The sequence below is a fragment of the Centruroides vittatus genome, unplaced genomic scaffold, assembly GCF_030686945.1.
Source record: "Centruroides vittatus isolate TY-2023 unplaced genomic scaffold, ASM3068694v2 contig_1154, whole genome shotgun sequence".
Classification (NCBI taxonomy): domain Eukaryota; kingdom Metazoa; phylum Arthropoda; class Arachnida; order Scorpiones; family Buthidae; genus Centruroides; species Centruroides vittatus.
Window position 1 is genome coordinate 2,534,968 of NW_027120741.1, and position 22,770 is coordinate 2,557,737.

Sequence of the window (22,770 nt, forward strand, 5' to 3'; positions counted from 1 at the left end):
ACATTGTGATAGTCACACGAGTGTACAATAGTCCACGAGAGGCAGTACACAAAAAAAATAACAACAGTTATTTTTTTTTTTCACGTGATTAACAATATATAGAATTCTTTCAGATTCCAATTCTTAATGTTATACAATATCCCACACTGGGGCGAGGAATCAAACAAATACAGAACAAAAGAACGCGCTTGCGACAAATAAGAAAAGACGGACTTGTAATCTTACGACTAACTTACACTAAATTATAAACTAAAAAGGAAAGGAAGAATAACAAGAAGTTTCAGTATGATAGAGGAGGTTATAAGGAATACCCAGGTTCTCTGTTTGGTATTAATGCTTTTCTGGTGGGGAACCACTCTAAATCATTTCTCACTGATCTTTTTCGGATCTCTTCGAAGATTCTCCTTATACAAGGAATGTTGTCTCTCAGTCTCTTTACATTAGCGGGGTCCTTTCTCTCTCTGTAGGCTACCTTTGTCTCCCTTTGTCCTTTTAGACTACGAGCAGGAGCGTAACTTTTGCACGTCTGCCTTCACTGAGAGTCCGACCCAAGAATGAACCTTCTTATCCCTTCACTTCTCATTGTTAACGTGGTTCATGGAAAGGGTTTCCCCACCCAAAAGAAGGAATGTTAATAGAAAATTTGAGAAAAGAAAAGGAAGAACAAAGAAGAAAGAAAACTCAAAACTAAACTTATATCTAATATATACATTAATATGGTGTATTGCCACATCATACTTTAAGTAATATGTATATCAGTTTTATTGCATTATCAAGTTGCATTATATATTCAAGTTTTGAGTTTTTTTAAATAGATAGAATGGTATATTTTTGATTTCAAGAAATTGTAAATAGAATCTAGAAAAGTTTAACAACATTGTAATTACTCAAACCTATTTTTATTTTTACTAAAGTTAACATTTATTGTTTTAAAACTTTATCTTCATTTGAAAAAATAAGTTTAAATACAGTTTTTACTTATAAAATCTTTACAAAAATTGAGACAATAGAAGTGAAATTTGCAATATAAATATCAGGTAAAAAGTACCAAATGATTTTTCAGAAAGTTTTCTGTAACTATGTGAAATACAAAAAATTAAATAAAACTTATTAATTTGAATTTTTGCAGAATAGTTTGTCTTGTGCACATTTGGGTTTGGGTTTAACCCTCCCATTTGGAAAGAATTGAAAAATTACATAAAAATATGATACAAAAAGCTATATCTATTGTAAAAAAATCAATAAAAAATGTTTATATACCTATGTTTTAAAGTTTAATAAACTATGTTATGAAAAAATATTATTTTTTTAAATCCCATTCTTTTAAAAATCCTGCACACAAGCCTATGTGATTATGTACAACTGATTATTTTATTAATCATTAAGGATAAAAAATTAAAAAATTAATTTAAAAAAACCTTTATATTATTCCAATTGAGAGATTTAAGTGAAGAATCATTTTGGCAAACTTGTTCAATAGTCTTATCAACATCAGTTGCATTATCAGGTTCTAAAGGCAATAATTTTGGTTGTGTGGAACGAACAGCACCTTTAATATAAATACAAAGTAAAAAACTAATTTAAATACATATATTTAGTTAAAAATGTATTTGAAAACTTATTTAAAAAATAAATTACTCGAAAATAAATGTTAAAAAAATGTGCTTACTTTCAAATTTATCACCCAACTTTTGTCCTTTATTTAGAAGAGATGCATAATATTGATCTTGATTTAGCATACTGTGCAATCCAAGAATAGCTAATGGATTAAATTTAAGACACATAAAATATATTGATTGTGTAATTCATTTATAAATATAAGATATAAAAATATAATAAAGATTTACTAATAGTACATATAATAGTAATCATTATTTAAATAATAATTTTAAAATCATTTTTACATATGGAATCTATTTGAAAAATTTTCATATTATTAATATGATTCAAATTGCTTTTCTCAGAAAGAATTTTTTAAAAAACTCAAGCACTTTTAGCTATATGTCCATTAACAGGTATCAAAAAGAGCAAGTGCCTATTGATTCTTGATGGGCACTTATCCTGAAAGTGCTTAACTTATCTAAAATGCTACTGCTTCAAGAAAAGCAGTTTTGAGTTGGATTTATATTAAGAAAAACTTCCTTAACAAGTGTTTAATTATAAAATTAATTTTTAATCAATTATAATTTAAGAGGCATTCAGATATTAATAAAGTTGTTATGCAAATATTATATAATGTAATATATCTTTAAAAATCAATAAATTTCAATTACAGTAGATCTTTTATGATGTATAATCTGCATGTGTTATATAAATATAATACTACTTAATTCTTTAAATGATCTTAAGAAGTAATAATTTTACATCAAATGTACATAAAATTATTATTTTTGGTATAAACTGAGATTTATCAGCAGTACTTGAATACATTCATCTGTTTAAAAGTTATGAGATCTACATTATGCCAATGTTCGATTTCCAGTAGGATAATTACAAATTCAGCTTTCATATATAACATTTGAAACCTGAATAATAACTTTTAAATGGAAAAACACAGCAACTATTCTGAGTAACAATGCAAAAGAATTTTTGATTTTTTTATCTATAATAAAAGAGCTTAATTATTGATTTCAATCTCAATTATATATTTAATGAAATAATTTTTGCTTTTTATGAATTTCAAATATTTCAACTTTCTGGACTAATTAAGAACATTAGTTGATGCTAAAATTTAACTAATGTTCTTTAGTTGATAGTAAATAATTACAATTACATCTAGTAAGATATCAAAAAACAATCTGTTGTATAAAGTAAAAATGCTCCTTTATTCCTTTATACTGTACTTACATATATGATTCTCAAATTATTTCTTTCTAAAATATATATATAATTATTACTGATTTACTAAAACATATTAGTAACTTCAATCCATTAATACCTATGGCCAGGACCACATTGGCCATACTCTTGCTACACCACTGATTATGGCAATAATCTTTGGACATTTGCAAATATCGACTTTATCATTCAGAATTCCCACAATTTTGAAATCATATAATCTATCACTTTAAAATTATAATAATTTATGGATTTTTTTAATTATACAGAATGATCATAATTTAAGTTTCACTTTGAACCCTCTATAAAATGAAAACTACAAAACCAAATGTTTCCAAACCTGGAAATATTATAATATATAATATATATATTATATATAAAAAAGGTCATGGGATTTCAAAACCTGCAAAAATAATTAATTCAAAAATTTACCACCAGTGAAAAAATGGCACTTTGTGAACATACCAATATTTATGCAAATTCATATTGCGTATCATATAGTTTTACTGCTATAAAACTATGCATTTTGGCAGAGCTTTCAGTTGTTGCAAGTCAACAATGCCTTTATCTTTGAAAGACTCTACTCATGAAAAGCTGTTATCAATGCAATAGCAATGAATGATGTGCATTAAAACAATATCGAACCCTAAGAGGATTACAAACAGGACCAATTACTGCTCCAGGTTTGAAGAAAATGATGAAAAAATTTCAAGCCACAGGTGTGTTATCCATCATACCATGGATGGAGAAGGAAGCCTGTTCATGTAGAAACACAGAAATATGTTACATTGACGGTGGAAGAAGTAACCATGGAAAGTGTACACAGGAGCTGCAACATATGTGCTGTTTCATGGAATATGGAATTACCATTCAGTACTGTGCATAAAATCATTTGTAAAATGCTGCATTACTACCCTTACAAAATCAGATGTGTTCAGCAAATTCAACCTACTGATCCTGCTCAAAGAGATGCTTTTGCATTATAGTTCCTTACACGAATGGTGATTGATAATGCTTGCCCCTTGAACATCTTGTAGACAAATGAGGCCCATTTTCACCTAAATGAGGCAATCAACACACATAATTGCAAAATTTGGGCACAAGAAAAGCCTACCGTTATTCATCAAGTTCCACTGCATTCACCTAAAGTCACCGTTTGGTGTGCGTTTACTACCAGTATCATAAATTGGACCATAATTCAAAATTTTTGTTTCATTTTTTTTCGGTGTAAAAGAAATACTGTAACCTCCATGACAAACTAACTAATAATTTGTCACGCAGGTTACAGTACTCTTTTTACACCGAAAAAAATGAAACAAAAATTTTGAATTATTTTTTGTTCCAAAAACAACAACAAAAAAAAAAAACCAAGTCTATGACACTAAAATGGCAGTTTACATTTGATAGAACATGTATCCAAGACTAGTATTCAAAACAGACTGGGAAAAATTCTTGATTTGTGACCATGACATTGAAAAATGTAAACGAGGGATCCATTTTCCAAAAAAATAGAAATGTCCAATAACTCGAAAACTATGACACTTTTACTAAACACAATGTTTAATTTTCTGAACAGTCATGATGTCCCCTATCCACAGGTAATGGATTATCCACTCTTTACACCACACCCTGTATAATGTAAAATGTTAATTCTTCAAGCAGTAAGAATTAAAACAACTTTAATAATTAAATAAAATCAAATAATAATATTAATAAAAATAACAAAATAAAACTTATCATATATATATATATATATCTATATATATGAGTTTAATTATAAATATATATTAAAAATATATATATATACTTCAAAAAGAGTATTTCTTTATTATTGCTGTAAAATAAATTGGTAAACAATTAACTTTTTATATTTTTATTATAAAATGGCAAAAAGCTTAATTTTGAGGGTAGGATTGGGTTTTATAAAAAATTATAAATGCTAATAATGAGTAAAATCATAATAAGTCCAATCCTACTTGAAATATAACATGACCCCCTTTATCTTCCCATCCTGTAAACCTTTAACCAACAAAATTTAATAGTGTGGCAATATGCCATATTAATGTATATATTAGATATAAGTTTAGTTTTAAGTTTTCTTTCGTCTGTGTTCTTCCTTTTGTTTTCTCAAATTTTCTATTAACATTCCTTCCTGTGGGTGGGGTAACCCTTTCCATAAACCACGTTAACAATGGGAAGTGAAGTCCCTGAGGCTACTAGAACGATAAGAAGGTTCGTTCTTGGGTCGGACTCTCGATGAAGGCAGATGTGCAAAAGATACATTCCTGCTTGTAGTCTAAAAGGACAAAGGGAGACGAAGGTAGCCTACAGAGAGAGAAAGGACCTTGCTAACGTAAAGCGAGAAAGACAACGTCCCTTGTATAAGGAGAATCTTTGAAGAGATCCAAAAAAGATTAGCGAGAAATGATTTAGAGTGGTTCTCCACCAGAAAAGCATCAATACCGAACAGAGAACCCAGGTATTCCTTATAACCTCCTCTATCATACTGAAACTTCTTGCTTATTCTTCCTTTCCTTTTTAGTTTATAATTTAGTGTAAGTTAGTCGTAAGATTACAAGTCTGTCTTTTCTTATTTGTCACAAGCGCGTTCTTTTGTTCTGTATTTGCTCGATTCCTCGCCCCAGTGTGGGATATTGTATAACATTAAGAGTCGGAATCCGAAAGAATTCTATATATTGCTAATCACACGAAAAAAAAAAAAAAATAACTGTTGTTATTTTTTTTGTGTACTGCCTCTCGTGGACTATTGTAAACTTGCATGACTATCACAATAGCATCAATACTCCTAATACACAAACTTCCCTGCAAAATTTCAAAAAGCACAAGAGACGTTAAGCTTCAGAGAGGGTGAACACAATCATGCCATACACACAAACATCAATACATACAGAAAAAAAACCCTGAATTTTTTTGCATTTCTTGACATTTCAAGGGCCCAAGTCCAAAAACATAAAAATCTCGGGAATCATTTTTTGACCAACTGCCACACTTTCCCTGTTATATACAGTATAACAGAGACATGAAACTAAAAATAAATAAAGAATTGAAATGTTATATATTTTAAACATTTTATTTAAAATTCTAACACTTAAATGGTAAAGTTGTTGTGTACAATGCTAAACTACAAATATATGAAATATGCAGAAATTCTACATAGAATGCTAAAATATTTAGCAAAAATTAAAATTAGTGTTGGACCGAATTCAGCATTATTCTGTAATTGGATATACTCAACCATAATAAGTATTTAGTATTAAACCAAATACTAAACACATATTTGATATTTGGACTGAATACTTCCTCAAAGCTGACTATTCAAATGAATAATCTCATTTTATTTGCGAGAAAGAGAGAGAGAGAGAAGAGAGAATAAAACAATAAACACAAAATAGATTGAAAAAAACATTTATAAACTCAGATATTTAAAAATATTGTAATTTATTCAAATATGTCTTATTTTATCATTATTCCGGTGTGATATTCAGATGTGCATCCGTAAAATCAGAAAGGATTTAAAGGTGAAAGTCCCAAAGATCAGTAAATATTTCCAGTGGATGTTGAAATTCAAATTAATCAAATTAAATGCTGGCATCGAGCTTTTCCATAGTTCAAGTTGGTCTCAAATTATCCCTGGAAATAGGTATGAGACCTATTAGGATGTCTGATCAAGGGACAAACCCTTTATAAATCTCTGTCTGAAGGGCATGAGGCTCTTTATCGACAAAAAGTTCCTTTCATCAGTTTCTTTGTTCCTCTTGAAGAGCCATTCTTCTTTGCAATTAACTTGTGCAGCTTTCTCACACTCTTCTCCAAATGAAACTTTGTACAGAAGTTCTGTCTGCATCTCTCTCTTGAAACTTTGTAATTGAACTGCCATCTTCAGCAAAGTTTACTCTGCAGAGTAAAAGTTTTACTCTGTCCATCCTAAATACTTCTCCTTCTGGCTGAACACCACTATTCCTGAAATCACCTCTGCCACCAACCTCAATGTAGAGCCTGACTTAAATCTCATCATCATCTTTCTTGAGGATTCAGTTAAACAACTCACCTTGGAACCATCAGACAATAAGGGATCTGTGTCCACAATGATCTTTCAGCAAAGTTACAATAGTGGGACTCATTAGCTGAAAGGACTAAACTTTTGAACTAAAATATTAACTAGTAAAAACCACAAGGAAGAATTTTGTAAGCTTCTGATTTCTCTCTTTAATAAATAGGTTTACACCAGTAGATTGAACTGTTTCAGTGTTCATAAACACCTCACATGGCAATTTTTCTCTTTACCTCAGGTTCATCATTAATTATAATTAATGGTGGGTTGATGTACTGTACTTGTCTTGAACATACAAGTTCTTTAATACACTTTTGAGCAATTATTTTTTGTTTACAAAATAAATTCTTAAAGTTAAAAATTTTTTATTACAATTCAATTTTCAACATATCATTTTTTACTGATTTTATGGAAGTGGTAATGAAATATATGCACTAAAAGGGAGCAGTTGTTGGAAAAAATTTGGAAAACACTGTTCTATGCCTTTTTTCATGCAGTTATAAAGTATATCAGTTGATATTTGGCAAATATTTGGTATTCAGTAGTCAGGAAAGGAAAAATATTTAGTATTCAGCAACAGTAACATCCAAATAATTATTTGGTGTTTGGTCAAAAATTCCATCATGACAATCCCCAATAAAGATCTACATTTAAGAAAAGTGAAATCAAATATATAAATACTATATGTAAAGTAAAAAGCATCCAAGATTCAAAATGATGTAATCTTGTCTTTTATAAACAGTATTTTCAATGTAAATAAATGCATGCATTAAGGTATATATAAATTTTTGTATTATAATTTATTATATATATATATAGATTAGAGATGATGCTTACAATCAATAGAGAAGTTTATAACTACAGAAAAACAAACTTTATGCATTGATATAATTATATCATAACATATATAATACAGTAATACCTCAACTTACGCTACCCTGACTTACACGAACCCGGAGTTACGTGATTTTCAAATCTCGACGATTCGTCTTTTGTTTGAACGCCACCGCAACTCTTGATTACTCACTCCCCCCAAACTATTGTTCATCTTACATGTTCAGACGTGTCACACAGAATTGACGCATAGCTACAATTTATTTTGTGTTATTTATTTCTGTGTTTATTATATCTACGGAGACTTGGGAGACTCTACTATGTCATCCAAATGAAATAGAACTGATTCTTCTGCATCAAACAAGAAAAGAAAAACTTTATCTTTGGAATGTAAAGTTAACATTATTAAAGACTTTGATAGAAAAATGAAAAGGGGTTACAAATTTTAGAAAATATAGACTCCAATGAAGAGTGCATTTCTTCTACAAAACGAGAAATAAAAAAATTATTAGCATGCTAAGAGTAAATTCTGCGGGAGAAAAAAAAATCTTTGAGCCATCATTTGTTAGATTTTATGAAGCCTTCTACATCAAAATAACTTCGGTTTATGATTTTAATAATATAATTTGTTATACATATGTATTATCTAAGATTTTATTAAACATTTTTTTTCTAAATTATTGTTGTCTCCAGCCCCAATTAAAAATAATTTGTATGTATTCATATGCAAAATTATACCCAGACTTACACGAATTCGACTTACGCGGTTATCGCTCGGTCCCACCTATCGCATAAGTTCCGGGTATTACTGTATTGAATTTCTAACTTTTCTTATTTAATTATCTAATAACTGTATTTTAAAATAAAATATACATTAATATTACAAATCCAGAAATTTAGAGTATTATTTTTCAATGAATCTGATTCTTAATCAAGACAAATATAATCATTTATTGATTGTATTTGAAAAATGCAAAAGAAAATTTTTTTAGAAATCTCAGAAATTATCTATTATGTATTCTGAAAATTTGTAATTTTATATATCCATTCTTATACAAGTTAAAATAAATTTGTAATATTCTGCAATATTTCATAAATATTTATCTCCTATCTACATTATATAATTTATATATGTTTTTAAATTATTAAGTTGAATAACTTGCTTAAAATTAGCTAATTTATTTGCAAGTAAATTAAACCAAACAGATTTTTAAATATAAATATTTTTTATGATAAAAATTACTTTAAGATAAAATTTAAAAATATATAAAGATCTTATGTTATAATGAATGAATAACAACAACATAATAATAGCAACAAATTCTGTCTAAATTTTTGCTTTAAGAAGGAATTATTCTAACAGAGAAAAAATAAATATTACTCTCTTGTATTTTGACAATTTAATTTAGTTAGTGTAGCCCATTAGTTAGTGTAGCATTCTGTAATGTGACTAAAATATACATTTAATTAATTATATTAAATTTAACTTATATATTTAATATATATACTAACTCTAATATATAATTTTATTTAAAATGTGAAATTTATAATAAAAATTTACTGTTTTACTATTAAACACTGATACTGATTGATCAAATCTGTTTTTCTTTTTTTAACTCTTTTTGCCCTGCAAGCCTTAAAAAAGTCCTTTTTTATTCCCATAATAGATTTGGCAAGAATAAAATGGTACAGCTAGGTAGCTGGTAGTAAAGGATGGGTTAAATAAATTTGGCCAGATCACCTACAAAACTGAGAAATTGACTTGTAAACCTAGATCTCTCGGTGTTAGCTTTATAACTCAGTCATTTCAATCATCAGGCTATCATACTGGTGTTTTAAATAAAATTTTGGAATAAATATTCAGGAATTTTAATAACTATTTGGTAAAAAAATTTTTCCAGAAATATTTATTTTTGCAATTATAATAAATTTATTTCTGTATCTGTAATTAATAAATATATGGGATTTTGAACAACCTGATATTAATTTAATTATTGTATTCTTCCAATACACACTTTAAGTAATGCTTTTTAAAAATAGAGCCTATACTAACAATTCTTTTAAATGATTCATCATCAGAATGTAAACATTTTATTAAAAAATTTAATTAAAACAATTCATTGTTGGTTAACATTTGATAATATATTATTTATTAGTTCAAATAAAACACTTCTGTTTTAAGAGTAATTGCTATTTTATGTATGTTAATTAATACAGCATTATTCAGAAAATTGAACATTCATGATTTAATTTAAAATATTAGATTGTTACAGATGAATAATTTTACAATTAAAATTCTACTATTATAAATTTAGTCATTTATTTTCAGTAATTGTGAGCTTACATAAAGTAGCTTATATTAAAACTATTTATAATAAAATATTTTTTAATGTAATTTTGACATTGTTGTTGGAAATTATATAAGATAAACATATATTAAAATAAACAAAAGATAACTTTAAAATTTTGCTATCCTAAATGCTATTTTAGAACACTAAAAATACACATGATGTCTTAAAAATTGCAGAGTTGTAAAAATAGATGGCACTTGCTCAAATTTTATATATAAATACACATTACATTTCATAATTCAAACTGGAAATTTTAAGTTGTATAATAATATCAAAATTATTTTTTAAAAAACATAATTAAATGAGTCTGCCAAATTATGAAATTATAATTAAGTAATTTAAATTTAAATTTGCATTAAATTATAACCAAGATCAACAGCCAAATTTACTATATTATAATAAATTTTATGTTGTAGGCAGGTTATCAAAAGTATTTATAACTGGAAATTCAGCAGAAATTTTTAATTATATTTAGTCTAATTGAACCAGATTTCCAAGTCATTAATATTTTTGTTTTAAAAACTACTTTAGCAATTGGAGATTTAAATATATCTCAAAAACTGGGTTATTGTAGCAACTGGAGATTTAAATATACATATATAAACATCTTAAAGTCCAATGATCATAACAGAGCCAAATGATTACCACATTAAATTGGGCTATGTTACAACTATTAATAATTACTAAATACCAAGTTACTCGGTATTTAATAATTATTAGTAACAATAATATAGACCAATTTAATACAGTAATCATTCGGCTCAGAGATTTAAATAATTATATAGTATGCTGTCAAAATACACATACTTTTTGTATTGAAAGAACCATTGTATGAATTTAAACATCTGAAATTAATATAACATAACATTTCAAAGTCTTTTAATATAACATTTCAGTTTATATATTTAAAATTTACAACATATTGTCCATTCAAATTTATTAAATGATCTGATATAATCTGTTCTTACAGCAGACTTCATTTATAATTATAAAAATAAAATAATATTATTATAATTATTATTTAGTTATTTTTATTATCTTTCTAAGTACAGGTTTCCAACAAGTATAAACAAAAATATCAAATTAATTGATGAACCTCTGGAAGGTCTGGACTGCATTACGAAGGCCAAATGCCATTACTGGGAATTCAAACAAACCAAAAGGCATTGAGACTGCTGTTTTCAAAATATCTGCTGGTGGACAGGTATCTGGTGGTATGCTCTAGTGAGATTAAGTGTGGAGAAGATCATAGATCCCTCTAACACTTGAGTGCAGTCCTGGATGTGCGGGACTGGATACCTGTTGGGCACCATAATGGTGTTCAGATAGCACCACAGGGATGACAGTCACCATTACGCTTGGCAACAAGGTGTAGTGGGCTTGCCCATGGACTCTTTGATGGGTGGCAGATATCTTGCTTCAGCCTATAGCTGAACTCTGTTTTGGCTGCTTTGAATTTGTCCAGAGAAGGCACCTTAGCCTGCAAAATATTGGTGGGCCTGTTGTTTCTATGTGATAAAACATTGTAGCCTTGCTGCTTTGTGTTGCTACAAACGAGGGATTCATTATTGATGGAAATTCTGCCAGCAATCGATGGAACAGAGACTTGCCATATAAGGAGGTGATAGTTGAGGTATAGAGTTGGCTTGGGCTGTTCTTTACCATCAGACTTCAGCTGAGTGGATGCATCTATGAGGCAGTTATGTCGTGTGTCTACCAGGAGATCAAAATGCATTAGGAAGTCGATGCCGATTATTGGTTGAGTGATGTCAGTAATAAAAAATGGCCATAGAAAACTTCTTTGAAGTCTAAAGTCCAAAGTAGATTCATGCCATAAGTTGAGATTCTTGTGCTGTTGACTGCAAAGAAAACTAACTTCTCAGGGTTTTTTGCTTGCGGGGAGAGAGAATTTGGGATCACCAAAATGTCTGCACCAATGTCAACTGAAAAATTCATGTTAGCTGATGAGTTGGCCATAAATATTCGGTCAACTGAGCAGTCACAACTGCTGGTCTCAATGACCATTCTGCTAGTTTTCTGAAACCTGAAAGGAGCAGGGCAGTGTGCATTTCTTAGCTCTCTCATCAAAATTAATGTGATAGAAGCATTGATTGTTTGTTGGTTTTTTGAACCAGTGGTGATGGCCTTGGAACTGACTACACTTCCTGGCATTATATGTGGAACGATGCTATTCTTTTTGTGTGATCATTTGCCATATAAGATGGCTGATAGTTTGCTGATTTGCTTTGTGAGTTGTTCTATTTGTTGCTCTAAACCAGAAGAATGTGCTGGTTGCTAAAAAGAAGTAGAACTCATGCTTTGCAAAATGATGAGATCAAGATTTTGTCAGCTATCATAGCCAGTGGGGTAGCTCTTTGCTTAGCATGGTAAGAATGCTTTGTGTGTTCACAGGGAGTCTGGATAACCACAGGGATTTTAATAGAGGTTCTCCTATCACCTTGCTGGTGAGTGAACGCATGTGTGTCAATAACTGCAATGGGCATTGGTCTCCTAGCTCTATACCTTTCCATAACATGCAAATTTTGGATTCCTGGCTTTCCAAGTGTATCTCAATGAAGCATTTTTTGAGGGATTCATACTTTCCATTAGAGGATGGCTGAAAAATTATATCACTGATGGAATTAGGTACATTGGACTCAATTGTTGAAATTACATAGTTGAATTTTGTCGAGTCTGCAGAAGTTCCTGAGATAGCAAATTGTGCTTCGAGCTGCACAAACCATAAGGTCATGCTGGGTTTCCAGAAAGGTGGAGGCTTTACCGCAATGCAAGCAATGTTAACTGCCATTGCATCTGGCTGGTTGCTGAGCGGCATGGTGACTTATGGAACAATGGAATGAGGGTGTAATATACTCAGTTTTAAAGTGAAAAGCATGAATTGTTAAACAGCCAAATGAGGTTTAATGTATGAGCAAATGAAGATTCCTTTAAGCAAAAAAATGCTTTACTTACCTAGCATGGACACAGGAAGTTGTTGGAAAAATGTTCAGTGGTCCTGTGCGATTGCCAAAATAGCACAAAATGAGAAAAATGGTGAACCAGATTACAAAGAGAAAACAATTGTTGGGTCTGATGGCATGAATGTCCAGATGAATTTGGATCATGTTCAGGTCACCAATGTGGCATCGTTTGCCAACGAAAAGTTCAGAGTTCACAATCATTGTGGTCACTGTATGAGAAATCACAAATGGTGAAAAAGGTGCTGGGCACATGCTTGAACTGGCTTTTTATATCCTTCTATGCTCCATCTGGTAGCAATGGGAAGTTCACATATTGGTTGCCACAAGTTTATATTTACCTGTCAGTTTATGTTTTTTTTATTATAATGTATATTCTTAAAACCAAAAAAACCAAAATTATTTAATTCATGAATAATACATATAAATATTTTATGGACAGAAAAAGATGTATTATTAGTAATTAAATAAACTAAGAATATTGCATCTTTCATGAATATGAATGTAAGAAAAAACTCAAATTTTTTCATAAGTAAATAAAGAATAATAAATAAAAATAAATGAACAAACTTTCAAAACAAAATAATGTAAGTTAACATTATTTATATACATTATTAAAGATTTCTCTTCCTAGTTTTGAAAATGAATTGTTTGCATTGATAAAAATTTGAGAAATGTTTTTCAATTAAACCGATTCAAAATCCTGTAACATAACAAATTAACACGAAAAATAGCATTTATTAAAAAATCAATCGAGATAAAAAAAATTTGCCAAAACAATGCCAACAAAATTAGTTTATTTGTAATGTAAAACTTTCATTGTAAATTTAGGAATAATAACTGCTAATTCAAGTTTTTTGAAACAGACATGATTTAAGGAAAACTGACTTCATGCCAACAAAGTCATCAATTCTGAAGAAAGTAAATATATCAACAAATTTTTAAAATATTAAGGTGTATTTTTATAGTTTTATATTGATCTTTTTTAGCTGAAAATGGTTGGTTGCTATCCAAAATCCATTTGTATTATTGTATAATAAATATGGTACTTCTAGAAACATTTCTTTTCAAAATGATATACTTTATTATTAAAATTGTGATTTATATTTAAAACTTTTACTTTATATAGCATTTTAATTTAAGTGCATATCCAAGTGAAATAATAATTATATCTATTCTAGAAAATTAATTTGGTTGACTACTATAAAGTCATGACTAAAAAATACTTATAATGTTTTGGAAATTATTATTTAAGCTATACAATAATAAATACATGAATGAAAAGTATATGTTTAAAAATATTAATTTTTAAATATATGCCATGAACAACTGAAATACTGTACATCAAACTATGACATATTATCTTGGATAAACCACAACATTTAAATTCCTAATGATAAGAAATGTTTTAGTTTCATTTTTTAAAGTGGGATAAGACTGAACATATTAAAGAGAAAAAATTTTGAGTTAAGAAAATCATGATTAAAATAAAAATTTCATAAAATATACATAAAACTTATAATCCCTTAGAATAATTTAGCTTTAAAATATTTAAGGAAAAATAACAAGAAAAAAATTACAATCAAAAATAAATTTGTTATAACTAATGATAATATATAAGTAAGTATATAAGCATATAAATAATAATGGTACTTTAGTATTCCATCTTTTCAAACTTTTGATATTTTTGATAAAATATTATCTACTAATATTTATAATTTGATTTAATACACAGTAGTAATAAAATTTACAGATTGATTTTAACATTTGTGTTATAAATATACATACTTTCTCTATTACAAATCATTTAAATTTCTAATATACATAATTAACATAATAATATTAACAACATTAATAACTTATAACATATATTAAAGATTGACAACAACTTCCTAAAAACAACTAAATTTATCCACATTGAAAATGTGTTAACTCTGAATAATTATAAAATTTCATTTATTGATACTCTTAATTTAATGTGAAAAAAGATGGGCATAAAACATTTGTTTTTAAGCAAAATACTTGTAAATAATGCAAAGCAACTTCAAAAAGTTCTTTAAAAATATAACAATAAAAAACATCTACTTGATACTTATATAATATTACATGCTGTATGTAAGAATATATTTTTCTAAATAAAGGAGAAAATGAATTTTCCATATACAATTTATGAATAACTTTAATACAGTAATTCATTATAATATGTAAAAATAAATACTGTATATATCTATTTATTGCACCAGTGATATTTAAAGAATTTGAATAATGAAAAGTAATGCCTTATATATCAGTTACAATTCTATCTTAACAAAAACTGAACCTTATATACAGTCAAACCTGTTTTTATGCGGGGGATAGGGACCGCATTAAAAAAAACGCATTAAAAAAAATCTCACGAAACTTCACGAATGGCTGTAAATAATAGTTTTCGCAACACAATTAAAAAAATAATTTTTTTATGCGGTCAACAGGGACCGCATAAAAAAAGTCTCACATAGAAAATAACTCAAAACCGTACGAAATAGAATTTATTGACAACAGATGTCAGCACTTGACTGCATCGTCTGGTCTATCGTCTGTTTTACATATTTTTGTCCAGGTGGTGTTTTGTTGACTTAAAAAGTAAATTATTTCATTTTTCGAATATTCATGCAATAATATTACTATAATAAGTGCATTTGTGCTATAATAAGTTTATTTAGCTATAATAAGTCAGCGTGAGACATGACGAATCGCACGAGACTAGTCGCCAACTATACCGCACAAATTAAAAATTCGCATTAAAAAAATCGCACAAATAAAAATCGCACATAAAAAGAGCGCATAAAAACAGGTTTGACTGTACTTTAAGATTTATATAAATATTTAAAATATGCTATTTACAATAACTGATTTTTTAAAAGTTAATATTTTTTTAAAATATGTGTAATAATAAATACATTTAAGAGATTAGTTAAGAACAACTATTATATTTAAAACTGTGTAATATAATTTCTAATTATCAAAATTCATCTTTTGTTAATACATTTGGTTCATATATTAGTATGATTATATTTACTATTTCAAAACAAATTAAAGTTTTAGATGAAAATTGATGTTGCTAAGTATATAATATTTTAAAGAAAAATTATGTATTATTGTATTAAGACAAATTTAAATATTTATAGATGTTGATGTTAAAGCCCAATATCCTATATACTTAAGTGAATAAATGTAAGAAAGTTAACAATAATGTTATATATTTCTTAATAATTAAAACCATTGTTATTTTTAAAGATAAAAATCAAAATTAAAATCAAAGATTAAAATGTATTTCAAAAATTTAATATAGCAGTAATTACCTGCAAGATCTACCAATTCTGCTTCTGTGGCTCCTGATAATGCACTTTCATATTCTTCACCAAGATCTAATTCATATTCTAAATCTTCCTCTTCTTTAGTTTTAATTTTAGGTTCATCTTTTGGTACCCACACTTTTCCTAAATTCAATGTTTAATATATTAATACTTAATAATACATTAGGAGAGAGATTTGGAATTTGCAAGAAATTAAAGAGAATTTAAATTAATCATGAAATATCTTATATGATTTAAAATTTAATAATGCTTGTCAAAAAACATGTCAATTGTGGTTTTAAAAAATTGCTTACTAATAATCAAATTTTTGTTTTCTTTTTTTTATAAAATTTAAAAAATTTGTAAAAGAATAAAATTCTTTAATAAATAAATAAAAAATGAGATCTATTAAAAACATTTCAGAAAATTTTATTTAAGTTAAAAATTAAATTTACAACTAAATAAGTATTTTAATAAATAAATGCATCGTTAATAATTATATGTAACTAAAATAGTTCAAATTAAGATTCAATAATAATTCCTAAAATGTTTTATTCTAGTAGATAAAGCAAAAATGAAAATTCAAGAAAAACTGATTATAATCAGGGCTATTGAGAGGGAGAAGCTGGAATTTTCTCCCAGGCCTGGAGAAAACTCAGGAGTTATTAATGATTCCTATACAAAGCTGGATTAAACATTAGGCAAAATAAGCATGTGCTTAGAGCATCAAAGAAAGAAAGGCACTACAGAAATTTTTCATTGTCTGATTTACCATATGGTGCAAACGATGCAGCTGAAGCAGGGTCAACAAAAACAGACCCCACCACATAAAATGAAAAAATTAAAGTATTTTCTGGTGTCATTCATTTCAAAAAACCAAATTTTATTTTATGTCTTATTATTGTTTATATTTTGAATTACTTATACACCGTATGGGGGCACCAAAACCTTTTAAGTGCTAGGACCTCTAAAAGGCTTAATTTGGGTCTGTTCCTACCCCTATAAAATGAATATTACTTTTACTAACAGAAAATAAAATCTTTAAGACTGCTTTTTATTAATAAAGAAACAGTCTATATATTTCATTTCTTCAAAAGACAAAAGGCTAAAGGGGCTCACTAAGAGGCAAAATCCACTCTACTCCCAGGCCCCATATAAGCTCTCAACAACCCTGATTACAATTTAAATTTATAATAAAATTTATTTAAACTGAAATTTAAATTAAAATAGTGTATATAACAAAATGCCGAACACCAGCAAACATTTTGTTAGACATACAGTTTTTGTTTGACTGATAAATTATGCATTCAAATTTTATATATTTATTGTTGTGTTGTATGTCAATTCAAATTAAATAATGTTGAGCAAGTTACATAATTCCAATATATTGTGTGTAGAATAGACAATGTTAAATTTCTACATTAAACAATATTTTCAACATAGAAATCTAATAAGAAAACTTTTGTAAATCTGGTTAAAAATAACATTTTCTACTCCTTGACAGATTTCTTAATAAAACATTCTTTCAAACAACATAATTTTTTTAATATAAGTATCATCATTAATATAATCAGTTTTTATATTTAACATACTTTTCAGAAAAACTTCCGAAATATTTTTCATATATACAAGGTGACTGTCATCATCATTGCAACTGAAAGTTCATCAATTATTAATTTGTTTGGACAGCCTCTCATTTTAAAAATTTCTACCTCATCAATTTTCTGAATTTTTTTCTTTCATTCTTTGTAGGAATATAAACAAAATGAAAAGGAAAGAAAATGACAGATGGTAAAAATAGAGTAAAAAAGAATGCCAACATTTTCCTAACTATTCATTTCATCTTAATTTTTTTATTTTCTTTAAGCTTCCTTTTTACTAAATTACATTGAAAAATATTATATCGTACATATCATAATATATATAATACAAACCGATAATATTATTTGTTGCTAAATTAGACTACAAAAATTAAGCAAAGTATCTTTTAATTTATTTTCAGTTTTTCGGATTATCATTAATAACAATAAAATATTCTGCAAAGTTTCCATAAAAGATGAAGCTATAATTCTGAATTTTTGAATTACAATATTTTAAATTTGACAAACTTTTACTTAAAAAATTTTATATTCAAAACCTTTTAAGATATAAAATATAAAATTCAATTTATAGTTTTAAAAAATAAATAATCAATCATTCTATTCCTTAAAATTTTTAAATTCTTTCTTCCATTGAAAATATTAAAAAACTATAACTTTTACTATTACTATAATTACTGTTTAGAAGATTAATAATTCAATAATACTAAATGTTCAGTAACATTTGATAAATGTACCTCTTTTTACTCCTGGCTGATAAGGCTGTTCTTCTGGCCAATCTTCTTCTTCCTTAGCCATTTTTTCCAGATAAGCTAATAACTTTTTCCTATTTAAAGGTCCTGTGGGAGCTTTTTTTGTCTGATCCCTACATCTTTGATGAGGAGGAATAAGTGGATCCTACACCAAATTACATTATAAAATCAAAACAAAATAAAAATCATTAAATAATTTAAACAGTGCATCTAGTTCAGATTTAGTATTTTCAATTTCAACAATACAACACGTAACATCATTCCAATAAAAAATCTGGAATACCTATCTTTTATCAATAAACTTTGTAGACCAAACTATAAAAAGCTCTGTGCAATATATTATTTATGGTAGTTGTTTGTTTTTGACTCGTTTTAAAAATAGCCGTGATCAATAACTTCGAAAAATGAAAAATTAAATTAAATAAAACTATTGTTTCCAACAAAGTTTCTTTATGATATTACTTGAATATAAATTTAATTTAGATTATTAATAAATTTATTAATAAAAATAACATAACCAGATAATTTAACTAATTATATCATCATTAATGGTAAAGTAGCTTAATAAATAAAGCAATTTTTCTTGACAAAAAATTCATTATTATAATTTCCTGTTTTATTGATAATAATTTGCTAGAATTATTCAAAGAAATCAAAAAATCGATGCTGTATTATCACTTTTGTTATCTATGCATTTTCCAATCATATTATAGGTAGTTATTTTTTCTATATCATATTCTAGTTTCAAGCTTGTTTCTAATATGATTGAAAATGTTTTGAGTAATAAATTTATTAATTAAGTTTTCAATGTTTTTGAATAAATTTTAGCAGAGAATTAACAATCAATAAATTTGTGAATTGCAATATTTACCAACAGTTTTAAATAAATAAATGATTCTGTAGATATTTATTATGCCAATTTCAAGAAATTAATAATTTTAAAATTGATAAAAATACTGGAATAACATTCTTAATGAATTTTTTAAAATTTATCTAAATATTTTTTGAATTATTTGGAAAATTAATAGGTTAACAAACCTCCATAATAGATAAATAGGACAATATTACAAAATAATTTTATATTTATATAAATGATATTTACTAATAATAAATTCAATTTTATTATATATATATATATAATTTATAGAAATTACAATATTTACATATAAATTTTGATAACCTTAATTCACGAATGCTCCTTAAATTGTATAACTCAATTAAAATACATTATTAAAAAATATGTGTTATTATTTTTTGTTCCAAGTGAAGCATTTCTATTAAATAGAAACTTAGTCAAACCTTCTGAATGCATTAATAACACTTTTAAGCATAAAAAGTATTATCATCATGTTTTAAACCATGATACAGATATTTTAAATAGATTGTTTCTCCTTTTTTGTAATGTCAATGTAAATTTTTAAATATTTAATATTCACATTCAGTGAAATATTGAGTTTGAATATAGCCAATAGTGCTGATTAGAATTGCAAGTTTCTCTATAGCTTGTAATGAAAGGAGTCTTTACCAGTTTTAGCTTCAACCTTTGTCACTAACAAAGTTTCATTGTAAAGATACATGCTTCGAATTTCAGAATTGAAACTTTCAAACTGAAATGCCAACAAACTATAAAATTGCTATGTAAAAGTTGTTAGAGTGAATATCCTATAGATGCATGCAAATTATTTAGTTCTACTAGCAAAACCAGAATTTAGTATACTGTATATAAAATCAAGCAACCACTCAAAACTAGGTATGCTAAGCTATGCTATAAATATTTTAAAAGTATATTTAAAATTATATTTAAAAAAAAACAAGTTATAATTCAATTACATTTTAACATACAAAACTATAAATAACAAAGATATTATGGTATTTCTAGAAAATTATTATGGTATATCTTAAAATTCTTTTTATTTATTGTTTATATCCATACTTACATCTGGATCGACCATATTTTCTAATTCCTCTATTTCTTCCGGCGATAATAATGCAAGAAGCTGATCGAAATCCATTTCTGCAAGTTGTCTAGTATCTGCACGACGTAATTTGTGTTTGGATGCCATTTTAAATTAAAGAAAATTATTCTGTTTCTAAAATTAAAAGTAAATGCAAATTTTTATATCGAATAATTGTTCACAAGAAATATATTTATACATTTTATTTTTTAAAGAAATCATAAAAATAATCAATTTTCAAGTACTTAAAAAATTTTAAGTTATTAATTAGTTCATATATATTTTATAAAAATTCCTTAATAAGATTCTTTAATATCAATTTAGATAATGATAACTTGGTTAGAAGGTAAAATCATTTATAAATTTTGTGTGTACAAGGTCAGTTTATAAATGTTCTCTTCAATTTTCTTTCATTACATTACTTGGCTTGCATTCAATTCAAAAACTTTCATTACTTAACTTACAATCACAAAATTGTATCTTGTCTTAAAAACTTGTAATTAATCAAAATCTTCAAAGCTTTGTACATAAAATTAAATTTAATAAATTCTATTATTCCTTTTTATTTTACAAGATATCGAATATATAAAATTGTAAAATTAATTAAAGTTAAATTCCGAATGGGATTATTAAAAGCTTAATAATAAGATTAATTTATTTTAAAATAAGTATTAAAATAAATTAAATTCTTTACATATTTCAGCCAATTTTTTTCTACTAAAAACCAAAAAAGTAATAAATTTGTTTTTATAACAGAAGCTATTTTTGTAGTGATTTATTTTTGTTTACAAAATAAACTTGCATTTATCAACATGTTTAAGATTATATAGGCTTTTATATATTGTGTGTGTATTTTTTTGTTTTTTTTTAAACTTAGAAAAGAATTTCTATCAACATTTTGTTGCCATGGCTGTGAGTGGAGTATTATTTATCATTTTGAATAACTCTATTTTCAGGCAAAAGGAGGAATATACATTGGATTCAATTAGGAGCAATTTATTTAAATCACCTACAGCACGTAAAGTTGTAGAGATAAAAAAAAAAGAACACACAGTCCAGTCGAACGCGACTCGCCTCCAGTTGCTCCTTCTCTATAAATAAACCGACCCATCCTGGAATTAGAACTTTTCTCATGACGCCTGCACTTTCAGGTTTCGATTTCATCGCATCCATAAAAGGAAAGATTTTTATCACCGGCAAAATAATATAATTTCTTTTATTTTTAATACCAGAAAACAGAGAATGATAACAGAAGAAAAAATATATATATTAATCAATAACAACAGGTAAAATACTCACTTTCAAACAATAGCGGATGCAGGAAGAGTAGAAAATGAAATCCTTTTATGTTTTCGTGAGGAAATTGAGTGCAATCGGTTGTGTTGACCGAACCTGTCAAACTCGATTCCTGTGTATCCGACAGACACACTCAACACAGCACACGCCTCGCAGTCGACACAAAACTCCGCTCGAAAGAGGTTAACGTGACGTCACAGCGATGTTTAAAATGAAGCAGCCATTGGCTCGATGTCTTTATAGACCTATATCCGAAGTAGAGAAGGAGAAGAAAAAAATAAAATTCTCTTTTTACTTAACCAAAAGTTGTAAAGTGCTATATAACCTTCTCACGATTTTTATACACTTTGTCTCCTTTGTATATATTATAAAATATATATATATATTTTCAAAGAAAACTTTCGTACTTTCTTTGAGTTGTTTCTTACTTGCAACGCACTTTAATCTTTTAAAAACACAATACTAATGCAAAATCGAAAAGAAAAAAAAACTTCAGCTAATTTAAAGACGTTTTACAACAACAATGGATGTATTAAGGAATTTATTGAATTTGTATAATTAAATAGAACTATTTAATTTTGAAATTACACTTTAAAATTCTTTAAGTATTATTATCAATGAGTAAATCGACAAAGAGTGCTTACTTAATTTTATTTTTACATACGTGAAAATCCCCTATTTAAATAACACATTTGAAATTACAGAAATATATGGAATAAGCATTTATTTATTTATTTATTAGCTTAGCCAGAAATTAAGTT

General features: G+C 27.0%; 1 protein-coding gene across 1 annotated transcript in view; it reads right to left on the bottom strand.

The window, feature by feature from the left end:
* LOC136979327 (tropomodulin-like) overlaps positions 1 to 22,197 on the bottom strand; it is a 36,699-nt gene extending 14,502 nt beyond the window's left edge. Inside the window, exons 1-6 of the mRNA XM_067275277.1 lie at positions 22,013 to 22,197; positions 20,696 to 20,848; positions 18,744 to 18,903; positions 16,415 to 16,552; positions 1,670 to 1,759; positions 1,419 to 1,549 (exon numbers count right to left, since the gene is read on the bottom strand). Of these exons, the coding sequence (XP_067131378.1) occupies positions 1,419 to 1,549; positions 1,670 to 1,759; positions 16,415 to 16,552; positions 18,744 to 18,903; positions 20,696 to 20,821 (645 nt within the window). The 5' untranslated portion in view covers positions 20,822 to 20,848; positions 22,013 to 22,197. The remainder of the gene's footprint in view (positions 1 to 1,418; positions 1,550 to 1,669; positions 1,760 to 16,414; positions 16,553 to 18,743; positions 18,904 to 20,695; positions 20,849 to 22,012) is intronic.
* Between the last annotated feature and the right edge of the window lie 573 nt (positions 22,198 to 22,770).